Source organism: Mirounga angustirostris, unplaced genomic scaffold, assembly GCF_029215605.1.
Source record: "Mirounga angustirostris isolate CCGP_5_RB_7025 unplaced genomic scaffold, mMirAng1.0.hap1 SCAF_8, whole genome shotgun sequence".
Classification (NCBI taxonomy): Eukaryota; Metazoa; Chordata; class Mammalia; order Carnivora; family Phocidae; genus Mirounga; species Mirounga angustirostris.
In genome coordinates, this window is record NW_026991716.1 from 128,086,995 (window position 1) to 128,105,139 (window position 18,145).

The 18,145-nt window shown below is 41.6% G+C and overlaps 1 protein-coding gene across 2 annotated transcripts in view; it reads left to right on the top strand.

Moving 5' to 3' along the window:
• The first annotated feature begins 7,591 nt into the window (after nt 1-7,591).
• SASH1 (SAM and SH3 domain containing 1) overlaps nt 7,592-18,145 on the top strand; it is a 246,792-nt gene continuing 236,238 nt past the window's right edge. For both annotated transcript variants that reach the window (XM_045865716.3, XM_045865718.3), the window contains exon 1: nt 7,592-7,722. In XM_045865716.3, coding sequence (XP_045721672.1) covers nt 7,702-7,722 — 21 coding nt within the window. In that variant the 5' untranslated portion in view covers nt 7,592-7,701. The remainder of the gene's footprint in view (nt 7,723-18,145) is intronic.

Genomic DNA, 18,145 nt, shown 5'->3' on the forward strand with positions numbered 1-18,145 from the left:
ATCTTTTACTTTGACAAAAAGCGTGGGGAAGTGCAACCCTGTCCTCAGCTAGGCAGGTCAATGCTCAGTTATCTACGAGCTGTCCCAATGAGAATGTAAGAACTACTGTTCCTACAGAAATATGAAGGATCATGTCCATGGAAGATTACTTTAAAATTATAGGCAGATTACTTCGTAAGTTCTGCTTTTTTAACAAGGATTGCTTGGTAAGAGAAAGGTCATCACTGTCTACCATCTCCTTTCTCCACACACAATAGGAATTACATTAAGGCAAGAATCAGATCATGCTTCTTCAAATTCCCCACTGGCTTCCTACTGGACTTAAAATGAAATCCATACTCCTTATCATCCCCCAAGAGGGCCCCATGAAGAGCCTTGTGGCCTCAGGTCAAACCTCCACTCCCATGCTCTCCACACACCAATTACACTTGACCTTTCCAGTTTCTTAACTGCACCAACCATCTCCCCCACCGCAGAGACTTTGCATTTATGACTCTCTTTGCCTGTAATGCTTTTCTTCCCACATTTAGAATACCAGCTTCTTCATATTCTTTCAGCCTACATGTCTCCTCCTCCCGACTGCTCTGTCTGAAGTGGGTACCTGTTCCAGCAGTCTCTATCTTGGCCCCCTGTTGGTTTCTTTTTCAAAACTTAGCACCGTCATTGTTTGACTTATCTGCTCGTGTACTTGTTCTTTGTCTGTGTACCATCTAAAAAGTGTGCTTCATAAGGGTCATCACTGTATTCCCAGCATCCAGCTTGTAGTAAGTGCTCAGTTAATATTCATTGACTAAATCAAGACTTATATACAAGGTGATGGATAGATTAAGTTTCTGTTGGTTGACTCAGCAGCCTTATTCTCTTTGTAGTACACATAAAAGAATTTTTACATAACCTCTTTACATAAGCTCACATTTTGCAAAATTAGCTAGGATTCCCACACCAGAGGACAGTCTTTAAAATTGGAGAAATAAAGAGATTTTGTTATTTTACATCTTTCTCTCCTTTATGGCATCATAAAATAGTACCTAGTTTCTGTAAAGACTTTATGTAGCTAAATAGAAGACACATACCTCTTGAACTTCTAGGAACCAGACTCTTGACTTGATTTGCTTTGAGCTCCGGACACTAAAATAATAAAAACAAGTTCTGTACGTGTCAGGGAGTAAGTGCACAGTCAGGGTCACCTATTAATAATTCTGTAAGTTTTTCCTGCACTATTAGTGATTAATTATGATCTAACAGATAGTAAGTTTAATGATGATGATGATGGTAGTGATGATGTCTAGGATTATTTGCTTACTCTGTACCAAGCACTGTAGGAAGCATTTTATTTATAAGTAAAATGAACTACAATGTAATATTTCAGTTTCGTGGATAGCATAATATAACTTATCTGTATAGGAGCAATAGAAATGGTTACAAGAACAGCACTAACAACAGACATAGCTGGGGAAAAAAAATAAGTTCAATACTGTGGAAACCTTAAAAAAATAGATAGGAGAATATTGATTGATGTTCTAGCTGGGCCTGATCCTCTCAGAACATCCTGGATGGGACTGGCTCAAGACCCCAAACCTAAAAAAAACAAAAAGAAAGAAAAGAAAGCATTTCAGACCCAGGCCCAAGACTTCTGATGCCAAATCAGTATCTATGAATATCTCTGGGAAGGCAGGGTTAACCTTAGGCATAGACAAAGTGGGTAGTTAAGAATTAACAATCCATGGGGCACCTGGGTGTCTCAGTTGGTTAAGCATCCGACTCGATTTTAGCTCAGGGTCGTGAGATCAAGCCCCACATTGGGCTCTCCACTGAGCATGGAACCTGTTTGGGATTCCCTTTCTCCCTCTGGCCCTCCCCCCTGCTCATGCTTGCTCTCTCTCTCTCTCTCTCTCAAAAAAAAAAAAAAAATTAACAATCCATGATTTCTCCAGTTGAATTCATCAAGTGCTAGATACTCATGTTTTCAAATGGCTGGCTCTAGAAGTTTCTTAAAAGACTTAATCCCCATATTAGGAGTGGCAGTACAATTCAGGAAAGCTATAATTATCCATAATAGCTTTTTCTGCATTACTTTATCAGATTCCTTCCTCTCTCCCACTTGCTGGAATTTGGTTGCTGCAAGGAAAAGAAGAGATTTAGATGAAATATGAAGAGTATTGCATAGGAATGTGACCTTGGCAAGTTACTTATTCTCAGTTTCCTCATCTGTAAAATGGGGATAATAACCTACCTTATGGCGTCTTTGAGGCAATTGAGATGATGTATGCGGAGCACTTGGCACCATGTGTAGAAAGGATCCGATGTTAGCCGCTGCTTTGCTTGTTGTTAGTATTATCATTAATAACAATGCTGCAGGAAGAGAAGTTCTGGGCAACTAAGAGTCTTGTTTTGGTTTGTTTTGAAAGGGAGGCTGGGACAGCTGGGATCGAGCAGGGAGCAAAGAAACATAGGTGAGGTAGTGGAAGACTTCAGACAAATCTCACCAGCTCCATAATTCTTCTGGTAGAACCTCCAACCAGCCACTTCACCTCGCTGAGTTTTGGTTTGCTGGTCTGTAAAAGAAAGATAACGTCCACTCTTCCCATTTCAAAAGGTTGTCAAGGATTCAAATGAGACACTTCGAATATCTTAATAGAAGTTTAAATGTTGCTTTCACACACGTTTCCCTGAATTGACTGTCATTTCCATCAAATCAGTGATTCTCAACGCTGCCAGCATGTTAGAACCAACTAGAAGCTTCTAAAAATCCAAATGTCCAGGCCACACCCTAGACTAATAAAGTTGGAATCTCTAGGAGTGAGACCCAGGCTCAGTACTATTTTTTTTTTTCCAGCCACAAGTGATTCCAATATCCAGCCAAGGTTAAGAGTCAGAGAATCAAATATTTCTCAGACTTGCACAGAGATAAGGTGCCCCAGAGTCCCTCCATTCCTACAGAATCAGCTTCCAAGAGAAGGGACTGGGAGTCTGTATTTCAACAAGCATCCCTAGCTGTCTCTTCTCAGCAGGCAAGTATGAGAAATACTATGTTGAACCAGAGTCTGAGAGTTGGAAGGAATATTGTTTAAAGTCTTCACACTTGATTCATCTCTAACCCATGTGAAATTTTATGAATCCCATGAACGAAAGGCAAATGTGTGTTAACCAACTATGTGAACAGTAAATAATATAACTGACAGCTCTCTTAATGCCAGAATCATCACCAGCCCCTTTCTAGAGTTTCGGGAAATCTTGACAGATGGATAAGATTTTCAGTGTTTCAAAACTTTCCTTGATTAACAATTTGGAATGGCAAGAAATGCGTCGAAAGAAAAATTCTTTCATTTGAGAACAAATGCTTGAATATTGTGAAATAAAATAATAAACTCAAGTTTTGGTGTGCACAATGGGAATGGGACAGACATAACTGAATGTTTATTTTGTCCCCTGCAAAAAGGATATATCGCACAGCTCTGTAAAGCCTACATTATTACTTTTCGCTCTCCTGGGAAAGCTAGGTAGATCAGGTTTAATGTAAATAACATACAGACAAGCTACCATGGCAAATATGAAGGAAAAAAAGTTAATTAACTGCTGATATCCGAGTTGCCAAACTCGGCTCAACTCTGTGCACAGCAAGAGGTATTTCCACTCCTCCTCACTATTTTGAAAGCATCAAACTCTGCCAGAACCCCTGGTCTATCAGTTTCCGCTGAACATTCTAGCATTGTCTTTGAAAAGTTAAGTCTTGCAGAATCCCGTTTTCTCTGGGGCCACATCCACTTACCCGGCCTATGTAGTTAAATCGAAAATCTTTCTTCCTTCCTATTTCCTGCACTGAGTCCAGCCTTTGTCTCGGCTTTGTGTGAGCCATAAATACTGTCAGTATCTAGAGACTGTGTTTAATTCTAAGCTTGCTAAGAAGAAAGATAATGGAGATTGATTTTAATGAATATCTAAGTTCCGAGCATTTGCATTTCCTTTAAAATGGCTTTGTAAAATTTACTCACTTCCAAACTTTTCCAGATAAGGCATTTGGGAAAAATGATGCTGGATCCAGTCTGGGTTTTATCTTTGGAAACCATATCAGCTTGCTCGTGTAATCAGTGCTTGTTTTAATGTGCATTCACCATCCCTGTTCCTTAGCATCTCCTTCTATTTCTGAAAAAGTGCTTTCATTGGGAAAACCAATGGAGCCTAACTTTTTGTGATATGAAATAACAGTACGTACGTGATGCGTTTGTTTGCATTTGGGAAAAAGGCCTTCTAATTCATAAGAGGGTGTATTATGCATGCTTGAAGTGAGTGGTATGGCAGCTGGAGGCGTGGCCCCAACTCTTGAGCTGAGTCAGCGTACGTGATATGTGATACCCAGACCAAGAAGGGGGCCCTGGGTAATCCCAAGTGTGTACCCTCCCCACCCCTAGTTCTTTAAGTTTTTGTTATTGTTGTTGTTTTAAAGATTTATTTATTTATTTGAGAGAGAGAGAGCGGTGGGGGGTGGGGTGGTAAGGGGAGGAGGAGAAGAGGGAGAGGGAGAGTCTTAAGCAGACTGAGCGCAGAGTCCGATGTGGAGCTTGATCCCAGGATCCTGAGATCATGACCTGAGCGGAAACCAAGAGTCGGACACTTAACCAACTGCACCACCCACGCACGCCTTGTTTCTTTAAGCTTTTTACATTTGTTTGCATTTTGTGTGCTTTGTTGAATCATTTCTGTATTATATTGTGTGTTGGATTCAGGGGTTGGGGGGTGGCCAGGGAGCAGAGAGATAGTAGGAATTTTTTTTAACTAAAAATGCATTGCCGTAATGGCCTTTCCCCATTGTCTGCCCGTTCCCAGTGCCCATTTCTTCCAGCTCTCACATTCTTCACCTCTAGAATACTTGGTTTGTTTAAATAAGTGTATGATACACAGTAGGATGCAATGCATAATGCACAATCACTGTTCAGATTATGCCAATTGTGTTAGTCTGCTGGGGCTGCTATAACAAAGTACCACAGAGGAGGGGCTAAAACAACAGAAATGTATTTTCTCACAGTTCTGGAGGCTGGAAGTCCAAAATCAAGGTGTCAGCAGGGTTTATTCCTTCTGAGGCCTGGGAGGAGGGATCTGTTCCAGGCATCTCTCCTTGGCTCACAGATGGTTCTCTTTCTGTTCACATGGTGTTCTCCCTGTATGCATGTCTCTTTGTCCAAATCCCCTTTTTATACTCAGATTAGTGCCCACCCTAGTGACCTCATTTTAATTTAATCACCTCTGTAAAGATCCTATCTCCAAATAAGATCACATTCAGAGGTACAACATATGAATTTGGGGGAGACACAATCCAATCCACAACACCAGTATTTTACATAACTTTTTAAAAAAAATGTTCATATACTAGGGGCACCTGGGTGGCTCAGTCAGTTGAGCATCCAACTCTTGATCTCAGCTCATCTTGATCCCAGGGTTGTGGGTTCAAACCCCACATTGGGCTCCACACTGGGCATGGAGCCTGCTTTAAAAAAAAATGTTCATATACTATCAAATCATAGCTGAGAAATATAAACAGGTTTATGGAAAGAAAACCCTAATTACTACAATGTTCTCTATAACAGGACTTTACTGGTATACCTGAGCCCTTTTCGATAGGTAAGTAGGGCCCTCCCACAGTTGTGAAAAGGAAACTATCACAGGTTAACTACAGACCTTTGCCTGATCTACAGTTATTATCTGATGTATACAGAATTTCTGATTTTATAGTCATAGCTTCAGTGCTCCTGGGAGTCAAACTCCGAAGCCAAAGCAACATCTCTGGGACAAAATTTCTCCTTTGATAATTTAGGGAGGTAAGAGGATGCAGAGACCAATGCCTTCCTTGTATGGACAGGTAATCAGAGGCTTACAAAAGAGAAGAACCCAGTAGCAGCCCCAGAACTAGCATTTGGACTCCAGGGCTGAACTCCATACTCCTTTACCACATCACACCACCCACCCCCCTGTGCCAGACAACCCCACCTTCCCATCTATCAAAGTTACCCATGTCTCACTGACAACAACTGACTTCCCTTACCCATTTAATTTTTTTTAATTAACTAATCATAATAAATGTGCTAAGTACATTATTGATGTCCATGAGAAGGATCAGAATTCTAAAGTATCACTTAGATCATTGTTTTCCAAGATGCCTATGAAACCAAAGGAAAATAAAAATCTAGGTGCCTCATTTGTATAAGAGAGTAGGTTTCTTTACCCTTCAGATCCAACTTTTTAGCTAAAATTTGGCTTTGCCATGAAAATGAACATATGCTTCAAAGTGGAAAACAAATTTTGTCTGTGTGGCAATTAGGAATTACTCTTAAAAACAAAGAAAGGCAAGGCCTTTACCTCTGCTCTACCAGGTCTTGGTTAATGCATCAGAACTGATGGCTGAGATGTGTATTTTAGAAGCCACCTACCTAATTCAGCCACTTTACAAAGAAACTGTGGCCTGGGCCGTGGCTTGCCCAGAGGTCCCCAGTTAAAGAGATCAGGGGACAGGTCTCCTTAGGTCCCATCCAGAACGCTTAACACCCCTTGTAATGCTGCTTACTCGTTATTTAGAACACACAAGCTACTGGAAGTTTAATTCCTCCTGTCCCATGAAGATAAAGAGTAGCCCTAGTGTTCATTGGTGGGTGACTTAATATTTTAGGATTTAGTTTTGCTAAGTCACTCTCATAATATAATTTGAAGGAGCAGACTGCGTTTTCTAAATATATATAATTTAATGTGACTATTTACTGACGCCTTGCTAATGTTCCTTATACCTAAACTCCTCTGTGTGTGCTTTATGGGTAAATGCCAGGCACGCTAACTCTTAATATTTTAAAGCTCTATGTAAGACTTGTTTAATTAAAAGGCAGGTTTTCTTTAAAAATCCTAAGATTTTCTTTTAGAGTCCTTACAAGTTAGGGGGGATTTTTCTTAACCTCTTTTCAGGGTTATTAAATTGGGTTAAAGTATATTAAACCCCAGCTATGTTTTTTTGCGTCTACAATCCTGGCATGTGGGCCAACCCTACAGAGTGGTCTCAGAACAGAGGGTGTTCCAAGATGCAAGCAGTTTGTGCCGTGTGAATGCTAATTCTAGAACATTAAACTTATCATATTAAATTGATTTCTGGATGTTTCTCTGTGGAAGTCTTGGAATAATCCTCCCCTTCCTTTCCTTGAGCCAAGAAAGTTCTGCACCAGAACAATTTAATTTCAATGTGGAAAAACTATACTCAATGAACCGAACACGGTGCTCAGAGAGTTCTGGGGGGAGGAGGAATGGGGACAGGGACACTTTGATCACTTTTGTATGTTACCAAAACCTCTGAATTTCTGTGTAAAATTCTGCGATGTATTTACATGCTTCGTTGCCGAGGATCATTTGCGAGCTTTGTCTTAAAGTCTGAGAACCTCAAGAGCAAAACCTGCTTTTTGTGCCATAGTTATTGTGTTATATGTTAAGCATCTGGAAGGAACCCCAAGGAGGCCTCAGGAAACAGTTACTGCCTCTTGACTTATCATCCTGAAGGCGATTTGTTTTAAAGTTGATAATCCCTAGGGCTACAAGAGTGTCCCACATCTGCCCTGAATTGAAAACAGATTCCCATTAAGAGCCTTACATCAGTGCTGCGGATTCATTCGATCTGAGTCAGAAAGGAAGTCGGAGAACATTCGAACGTATGGCCTGACAGCAGCTCCCTTCATGGAGGATCAGGACTGCAGGGTATGTAGGATGCCCGTCTTCACATTTTAAAACGGTTTTTCGGTGTGGAAGTGGTCTTCGGGCCCTTATGCGGGACTACTCGGGAGGGGACGTCGGTAGCTAACAGGTAAAAAGTAACTGTCAGCATCTGGGACTGTCCGTGCTACCAGGGAATTGCTCAGAATTCCAAGAGAGGCAGGAAAGCTCCGCTGCTTGGGAATTCTTCTGCCAGATTTTGCCGGGTTTTTGTGACTTGTCGTTTACATAAGATATATACCTAGAATTATGTAGATATTTCTATAAAAGTCCCCCCCACACACACCACGACACCGAGACTCTAACACGGTTTTGTAAGCCAAGAAAAGTTTTTACTGTTCAAAAGCCAGCGCTTTTCCAACCTCTGCTTATCTATGAAATTATTTTAAAATCTTTCCAGTCATGCTAAGAATGAAGGATGTAACTATGTACTCCCTATTATAAGCCTCCGGGGACTGGGACCATCTGATGAACTATGTAGCTTTTAATATTCTACTGACGTTTTCTTCTCGACTTTGTTTCGGTCTTCTCGGTTACAGCAGTATATTGTAGTGTGAAGTTTGTTTCCTTTTGAACGAGAAAGGAGGTTAGACTTGTCCATTAAAGATGATTAAAGGAGAGAGAAGCCTACAGTGGTGATAAACAGGGGTCTGAGGGCCTGGCAGCGTGAGGATGCTGAGCCCTCCAGCCTAGCTCCTTGAGGCCCTTCTGGCTCCCTCTCCACTTCTGGACTGGGCTTTGGTGAGTGGCGGCCTGGCGGGTTACTTCCAGAAGTCTATTCTGCTTACCATCTTCTCTGAGAAGCTCGGGACAGTGCCTAGCACCACAGATCCCCAATACATGCTTGTCGAATGTAAACAGAATTAGGAAAAGGAATCCTAGAAGAAATGTCAGTCTGAACATATTGACCTAGTTCACCTCGTTAAATATTCCCTCATCTTTTTTGGTAAGATTGATACCCAGAGTGGAGCGGAGAAGGTGATGGGTGATTGGGGGAATAGCACCAGGATGCCAGTCAGAACAACTGTGTGTAAAATGTCTGATTCCAGGGTTATGGGATTGATAAAGTGAGGAAATCTGAAATACAAGTCTTGAGAGGTAACAATCATCCCCTAGGAGAGTGTTCGAGAAGCCAAGGAGAGCTGGTATGGGAGAAAAGGAACAGACGCAGCTGCTTGTCATTCCCTTCAACTCGCTGCAGATGTGCTCATCACAAATGTTCTGACAGGACAAAGCCTGTTCTTGTTACATGTGCTTCCCCTGGTTTCAGAAACAATATTTTATGAGCAGCCCAGTTGGCAGGTAAGATTCTCCATACAAATGCCAAAATACTGTTCCCTCTTGATGGGTTGCCCACAGTTCTTGAAAGAGGGAAGGTTTTTCGGATGCCAAAAATTGACTGCAAACTGTGTCATGGGACTCTGCCCTCTTAATCCCAGCAAGACAGAGGCTTCCTTTTAGAAAAGGAAGCACATTTGGGTTTTTGTGCTGGAGAATGCAAAAAGATGTATTGATCAACTCGGACAGAAAGGGGAATTATTAGGCTTAGAAACATTGCTTCTGTCCTACCTAAGGAGACTGACAAATGAGCCTTGAAATCTATAGAAATGGTGCTAGTTCACACCAGCTTCCTCTTTGGGAGATGACTGTATATATATCTTAATTCAACTAAGCTACTTAATCTCAACCCCAGGGGTTGGGGAAGAAAATAAAAGCAGTGTTGCAGATACTTTCCGGGTGAAACTTGTATCATAAATTTAACTCCCATTACCATTAAGTAATATCCACTTCCAAAAAGCTCTCTGCCACTCTTTAACAAAATAAACAAATGTTCACATTCCCTTTCCCTGGTCCATATTTGAACATCAGGCATGTCACTAAGGGGCTATGCCACCAAGCCAATTCACAGCCTCATTTCTCTAGAAGTTTTGTAAGCCGTTGTTTGGAATTCAGAACACATGATTCCCCAGAAACAAGTTTAGGCCCCTAGCTCAACTCCTGAATGCAAATTTACCCCCAAAGATAGAGGATTTGTTACAAGTTTCTAGAAATGGACCATAAGAACTTTTACCATTTTGTTTAATGACACTAGAGAATAAATTTTACGATGAACTATAATACTGCTTTTGAGAACACTTTTAATTTCCTTGAGAATTAATTCTTGGCCTCGCACTCTGTTCCTTTCTTTATCTGAACCCTAATCACCTGTCCTAGGTGCTTTGTCTCCTGCTACTTCCTCATATGGTACTCTAGGTTGGAGTCTTAGCTAAGTATTTGCCTGTGGTTTTTCAGTTGTGGGTTTCATTTTGCCTGTTATGTCTTCCTCCCCTTCTGATTCCTGGCAAACTCTTGATCAGCTCCAACATTAACACAGTTAAAATTCTTCTGTGGGGCCTCAAACTCCCACCTCCCTGCTCCCTTGGTAACAAACCCCTTTATTTATTTTTTTTTTTAAGATTTTATTTATTTATTTGACAGAGAGAGACACAGCGAGAGAGGGAACACAAGCAGGGGGAGTGGGAGAGGGAGAAGCAGGCTTCCCGCGGAGCAGGGAGCCCGATGCGGGGCTCGATCCCAGGACCCTGGGATCATGACCTGAGCCGAAGGCAGACGCTTAACAACTGAGCCACCCAGGCGCCCCACAAACCCCTTCATTTGCACATAGCTATTGACCTTCTAAATTGCCAAGGACCACAGTTTGAAAATATGCCCTATGAAAAGTTAGAAATTCACTCCCCACCTCTCCTGCATTTTGAGAACACCTTGTAAGTACCATGATATACTAACATTCACCAGATTATATTGCAATTTTAACTTTATATGTTGCCCTCTTCCCTAAACTGAGACCTCCTTAAAGACCGGGATTCTCAGAACTTGCTACAATGCCTGAAACATAGTAGATAATTAGTAAAAGGATGGATGGATGGATAATTGGATGGATAAATATGTGATCAGATAGGGGCACCTGGGTGGCTCAGTTTGTTGGGCATCCAACTCTTGATTTCGGCTCAGGTCATGATCTCAGGGTCCTGGGATCGAGCCCTGCATTGGGCTCCATGCTCAGCAGAGAGTCTGCTTGAGGATTCTCTCTCTCCCTCTCCCTCTGCCCATCCTTCCTCTCTCTCTCTCTCTCTCTAACAAATCTAAAAAATAAAATAAAAAATATGTGATCATATGGATAAATGGATGGTATGATTGGATCAATAGATGGATGGAAGAATGGATGGATGGATAGATGGATGGATAGATGGATGGAAGAATGGGTGGATGGATAGAGTACTAGAGAAAAAGCTGGTTTATTTAGAGGAAGATGGAGAGCTATATAAAAATATCTATGGAATTCTGGATGGGTCTTTTAGACAGGTTCAAGGGCATGACATTGATGGAATTTGTCCATTATTATTTTATTTATACTGTTGTAAGGGAGGGATGATGAGTAGTAGGAAGATAATGAAGCCTGGAGTAAGAATAAACGGGTTCTACCTCTAGCTCTCTACTTCCTAGTTATGTAGACTTGAGTAGGTAGTTTACCTCTCTACTTTTGCTTTTATTCATCTGTAAGATGGGAGTAATACCTACCTTTGAAGAGTTTTTGTAAGGATTATATGATAATCCATCTAAAAGCTTTAGTCTATTTTTTAAGCCATACCAGGTTGAAGATAGGTGGTGGTAAACTATCAGTCTAAATCTGAAATGGCAACCATAGAACTTGAAACCAGAAGAAGCCTGGGCCCCTGTGTCCAGCTCTGTCCAAATTAAATAATCTGTGATGGAGGAAGAGGTAACATTTGTACATTCAAAACCAGTGGGGGTGGGGGGCAGGGATTATGAGAAAGTTGTTTGGTGGCAAGTAGTTGCAAAGGGAAAGAAGAGAAATTGCACTGTTGAGAAATTGCACTTTCGGGATTATAAAGGGAATAATTGTGTGTGTGTGTGTATATACCTGCAATAACACTCCTATGCATTTGCAACCCCAAAAAGTGCCTTGTATATTTCGCATACTTTACATAAATACTAATGATAGTAATACATTCCTAAGTAACACTTACTATACCACTTACCAGGTGCCAGGCACCCTTCTAGGCTTTTTACACATTTTAACTCATTTTATCCTCACAACAACCCTGAGGAGTAGTTACATAAAATCCTTACTTTACTGATAAGAGGGCACACAACTAGTCACATAACCAGCACGTGTAGGAGCCAGTATTTGGACCCAAGCAGTCTGGCCCCAGAGTCTACACACTTCACACAGGAATGTCCTCACAGCTGATGTGACTTCTGGCACAGATCAGACGTCCGACTCAGCTGTCACAGTCGACAATGCTCTAAAGTCCCCTTTGGTGGATATCCCTTGGATATACTTTTCAAAATAAAATTTTAACACCTGAAAAGTTAGAGCGGTAGAATTTTATAACATGGAGGGACATTTGATTCATTATGCCCAGACCGGCCAGCTGAGAGTTTCCAGGGAAAGTCAGCTTCAGAGTCACTGGTCAGAAACTCTGTGGACAGACTGGCAGCAAGGATCAGATGATCTTAGTGGCCCACAAAACACTGTGGCAGCAGAAGGACATCACCTTTATTCCAGATAATGTCCAGGGAATTCTAAAAAAAATTCTTCCGGGAAGTTTGTAGACATTATGTTGACACTCCAATAGTTTTCCAAATATGAAAATAAAGATAATCACACTTTACTTTTTTTTTTACAAAGAATCATCTATTTTTATCTTTTTTTAAAAAGATACTAATATTTTGTTGAATGAATGCTGAAGAATTCTGAACAAAATATACAGTCTTTGAACACTCTCTTTATGTTTCCTAGATTGAATTTAATAGGACCATGTTCTAAAATACTGTTACTCTTTTTTAAAAAAGATTTTATTTATTTATTTATTTATTTAGAGAGAGAGAGAGAGAGAGAGTGGGTGTGAGCTTCAGCAGGGGGAGGGGCAGAGGAAGAGGGAGAGAGAGAGAACCCCAAGCAGACTCTGCACTGAGCATGGAGCTTGATGGGGGGGGGGGGGGGGGCTTAATCCCACAACCCTGAGATCATGACCTGAGCTGAAATCAAGAATCAGATGCTCAACCGACTGAGCCACCCAGGTGCCCCTAAAATATTCAGTTACTCTTATGCCATCCCTGAACACTTATCTCTCCCTCAAATTGCTCAGAGCAATTTTGATTCTATTTTCCCCTATCAAAAATAGAGACTTGTTCAAATAGTTAACACATTTAACAAATTCCACAAATTCTGATCCAAGGACATGTTAGGTAGGCAGAAAGAATGTGAGTCCTCCCCTCTTCTACCTGTTCGAACTATTATAAGTATTGCCATAATTAATACAATCACTATGCAGGTGCTACAAAGTTATCTAATTCTCTGGCTATTTTAGTCATTCCTATTTTAAGCCATTCACATGTCCCACTGATGTTTTGGGGCATGGTTTTTGGATGAATAGGTAGGTATGCTTGTTGTAGAGGTTGCCAGAAGATTTGCCTACCTCCAATACATCCAGTGAATGACCCACCTGAGTCCACACCTTTGGAGAACTGGGAAAATAGCATTTAACACCTAAAATCATAAAAATCAGGAGCCAGGAGGAACCCAGTCTCCTTCTTCTTGGATTACAGTGGGGAGAGAGGAAAGGATGGGGGTAAGTAAATGGATTCCCTAGGTCTTTGTCTCCATTTTTTTTCTCATTACAGTCTGGCTGGAGAACATCTTACCCAAAAACCCATTCATGTAAAATCCAATCCCCTTTGGAGTTTTTTGCATCTGTCCAGGTGTCCTGGAAATAAATATTAAATTAAATTAAGTTTTAATTTCATTTAAATTCTGAATAAAAGGCTTCACATAAATGGACCAAAAGGAGTCCAACTCTCCAAAAGTAGGTCAAATAGAATAAGGCACTTTCAAGTATCCAGAACAATCCCATCATTTAAAAAAAGCCCTGCAAGTTCAGTAACTACCTAATAGAAATACAAAATCAAGCTAGAAGTGGCCTTAAAGGAACGGATTGTTTTAAACTGTTTAACTCTTCCAAAATGCCAAGGAAATATAGGACACTAAAATGAAGTCCAGATTCTCAAACGGAGGTTGAATTTTAAGCAAACTCTTCATTGGACAAATGGATAGTTTGGAAATGGTTTTAGGCCAACGATCTCTCTGGCAGGGCTATTGTGGAGCTGGGAGGAGATTTAATGAATATAAATCTCACAGCCCAGTAGTACACAGTGGATACTCACTAATATTTTGTTGAATGAATGCTGAAGAATTCTGAACTAACTTAGCCAAGCCAACTCAGCACTCTCCTTCAGCCCCTGTGGGCACCTAAGCATGGGTTATTTTACAGATTAATGAAAGCAATGCTTTCTAGAACGAGTGATCCTCTGGGAAAGATAGTCCCAAATTTCTTTTTTTTTTTTTTAAAGATTTTATTTATTTATTTGACAGAGAGAGAGACAGCGAGAGCAGGAACACAAGCAGGGGGAGTGGGAGAGGGAGAAGCAGGCCTCCCTGCCGAGCAGGGAGCCCGATGTGGGACTCGATCCCAGGACCCTGGGATCATGACCTGAGCTGAAGGCAGGCGCTTAACGACTGAGCCACCCAGGCGCCCAAGATAGTCCCAAATTTCTGAGACTTGTTTCCTAACCTTTTACAAAAGGTTAACATTAGATATATTAGCTCTAATACTAGAGTAATGACTGACTAGGTTGCTCTGAGAGTTAAATGAAGTCATGTTCATCCATTCATTCATTCAGCCATTCATGCATTTAAAAAATATTGATTGTGTATTTTCAGCACAGCAAGCATTGTTCTGCACTTAGGAGATGGAGGTGAGCAGGCAGATGAGGGCTCTGGCTCCATGGAACTCACATTTTCTCACAAAGCACTTGGCCTGCAAGTACTGCAGCCACCTAGCACAAACACCCTCTTCAGGGTGGGTAGCGAAATGCCCAGGAAAGAGCAGTCAGCTTAGAAGTAAGACTGAGGATTCAAGCAGGACACCTGGGTGGCTCAGTTGGTTAAGCGTCCAACTCTTGATTTCAGCTCAGGTCATGATCTCAGGGTGCTAAGCATGGAGCCTGCTTAAGATTCTCTCTCTCCCTCTCCTTCTGCCCATCCCCCCAACCCTCCTACTCTTGTTATTATTGCAAGCATCTGTGATCGCTCACTCTCAAAAAAAAAAAAGAAGAAGAAGACTGACCCCACTTGAGCCTAGCCTCCGTGTCTTACTAGCTGAGTTTCCTGCGAAATACTTCCAAACCATAGTTCTTGTCTGTTAAATGGATATAATAATACCTACCTGGCAAGGATTCTCTGAAGATGAAATGAGCCTTACTGTGTATAAAGTAGCACAGTGTCGACAGTAAGGGTAACCCTTCAGTACCTTCATGAAGAAGTTGATCAAAAAGTCAAAGAAGAAGAATATCTGGGAATAAGAAGAGTTGAGAGCTGTTGCTACTTCTGAGCACATTCCACAAAGGAGGCGTTTTTCAACCATTTTTGAAGCAGACTGTTGACCTGGAGGTATTGAAAACGTAATAATAGAATATAGGAGAAGCATGATGCCTCATTATACGTAGCAGATTGAACATATGCTCTTTTTCCCACTCTCTCCTCAAACCCTGGTAAAATGGAAATAAGAGAAAAAACAAAATAAAACCACGAGAACAACAGTGAATGGGTGGGGAGGGTGGAGGGTGGATAATAGAAATGAGAAATGCCAATGGAAGTTGGAAAGATTGAGCATAGGTTGAGGGAAACAGTAGCAATGGATGTAGTATACAATGGGGAAAACCGAGAATTAATTACTTGGGGTGTGCGGTCTAGAGAATATCCATAAGAAGCAGCTCATGGGAGTCACTCATTCTAGGAAGATTCTAGAAAAGGAGACAGGGCTCTCTCATCCCCTATAAGGCCAAGGGATAGGGAAGGGCTGAACATAGGAAGATTGTTTAGAAGCCTGTATGTATAGGGAATAATGAGAACCCTGTGTCCCCCTGCCCCCACCATCCCAGGCCTGTCTGGGCAACCAAGAAGCTGCACCATTTCACTCCCCATCATAGCAGAAGACTAGAGAAGCTGAACCAGAAAGTCTGGTCTCAGGAATGGCTGAGGAAGGGGTTCAGTCACTACCCTGAAAACAAGGGCACTAAGAAAATCTATGTACTGAAAGGCAAGACTTTCTAGTTACCTTCCCAAATTCAGTTGGCAGCCAGGGCTGTAAACAGCCTCCCCCTACCCCAACTACCACCACCAAGAGAGGAGATGGGAGGATTCCTCTGTGTTGAAAAAGACCTGCCCAACAGTGAAGATTTATAAATACTGACATTTGGGCAACCCCTACAGGAATCTGGGCCCTCTATCAAATCAATCACAGTAAAGCCTACAGCAAAAAGCCCCACAACACAGGGCTTACAATCTGATTTCTGGTTCTCCAGTCTTAAGTGAGAACAAAGGATCATCAAACAATAGGAGAAAGCTGATGAGTGGGGAAAATGAACTCAGAGACAATGTGGGGGACATAATTGAATCCAAGATATACAATGAGTATCCTCAGTGAGGTTAAGGGAAACAAAACCAAGAACAGATACAATAAAAAAGGAACATTCTGGTAACAAAAACAATCTGTAGAAGGCTTTGAAGATAAAGTTTAGAAAATCTGTCAGCACCAGATAGGAAGCAGGACAGAGTCTAAGGAAATTGATGATTAGTCCAATAGGGTCAAATATCCAAATAATAAAAGTTCTAGGGGCATCTCGGTGGCTCAGTTGGTTAAATGTCTGACTCTTGATCTCAGCTCAGGTCTTGATCTCAAGGTCATGACTTCAAGCCCCATGTTGGGCTTCACACTGGGGGAGCCTACATTAAAAAAAAAAAAAGTTCAGGGTGCCTGGGTGGCTCAGTCGTTAAGCGTCTGCCTTCAGCTCAGGTCATGATCCCAGGGTCCTGGGATGGAGCCCCGCATTGGGCTCCCTGCTCCGTGGGAAGCCTGCTTCTCTCTCTCCCACTCCCCCTGCTTGGGTTCCCTCTCTCGCTGGGTCTCTCTCTGTCAAATAAATAAATAAAATCTTTAAAAAAAAAAAAGTTCTAGAAAGCACTGAAAAAACAAATTGGAAGAAATCAACAAAACAACACAAAAATTTCCTAGAAGTGAAAGAAATGAGTTTCCTGATTAGAAAGACCCACCTAGCCCCCAGCATAGAGACAAGATGCATCACATTATGAAATTTCAGAACACCAGAAATAAATAGGAGGTCCTAAAAGCTGCCAGAAAGGGGAAAAAAAAAAAGGCCACATAAACATCAAGAATCTGAATGACATTGACTTCTCAACAGAAACACTAGAAGCCAGGAAACAATAACTTGCAAGTTCTGAGGTGCAAATGATTTCTGACCTAGAAACTTACGAGCATGGGGTAGACCAAAAGTATATAAGGGATCAAAACATTCACATCACTTACTCCCCTTTTCAGCAGGCCCCTGGAAGACGTGTTCCGCCAAAATGAGGGAATAAGCAAAGCACAACCTACCCAGAATGGGGCTCCAGATGAAACATCTCCAAAAAGGAAAGAAAGGACACTGACTGATATACAAATGGGTTCTACCATATTGCAGGGTGTTTTTTATTCTGTCAGAAAGTTTGGAGCAGAATAGTGGATATGTATATATATGTATAATTTTCTCAAATTAAAAAAGAAACCTCCAAGGAAAAATAATTAATGAGAAAAGAAATCTGATTATAATACACAGTAGGATTTAGCTGTGAACAGTATTTACCGACAACAATGGAAGCACTGAACATTAATAGAACCATAAAGCAGAATATAAATATGGTGGCCTTGAAGATACACAGTTCAGACCTCCCCTCAAAGGATGACCTGCTGTGGGGAGTGTGTCCCCTCTTTGGGACCCAGTGTTGTCTTCACTGGGAAAGGTGGCCCGGCCAGCTTCCCAGCAATTGCCGGAGGACAGCAAGGGGCTGAGCACCAGCCACTGCTGCCCAGGGCTGCACCTCTCCAATGGCCAGTCACTCTTTACTCCAGGTCTCTGCATCAGCCTGGCCTTGAACTTCTCAGAACTGCTCTGTAGTCTAAGGCTCTTCCTCACCGACCCTCCTTGCCTGACCCTCTCCATGATGTCAAGTTAGCCAGGGAGCTGTCCCTTTATCCTTCTCGGGCACCTGTGCCCATAAATCTTGTGCATTTCTAATCCTACCTTGGTTTCTGCTTCTCCGAGGACCTGAACTAACACAATCACTACACTGGGAGCATAAAAGGAGGACAAAAATGGGGTGGGGCTGGGGGATAGGAGGGAATGTTGAATCATTATTTTTCATTTTGGAAAGTCAACAGATAACATCTACATGCCTATAATGGAAAAACAAAAAATTAGCAGGATA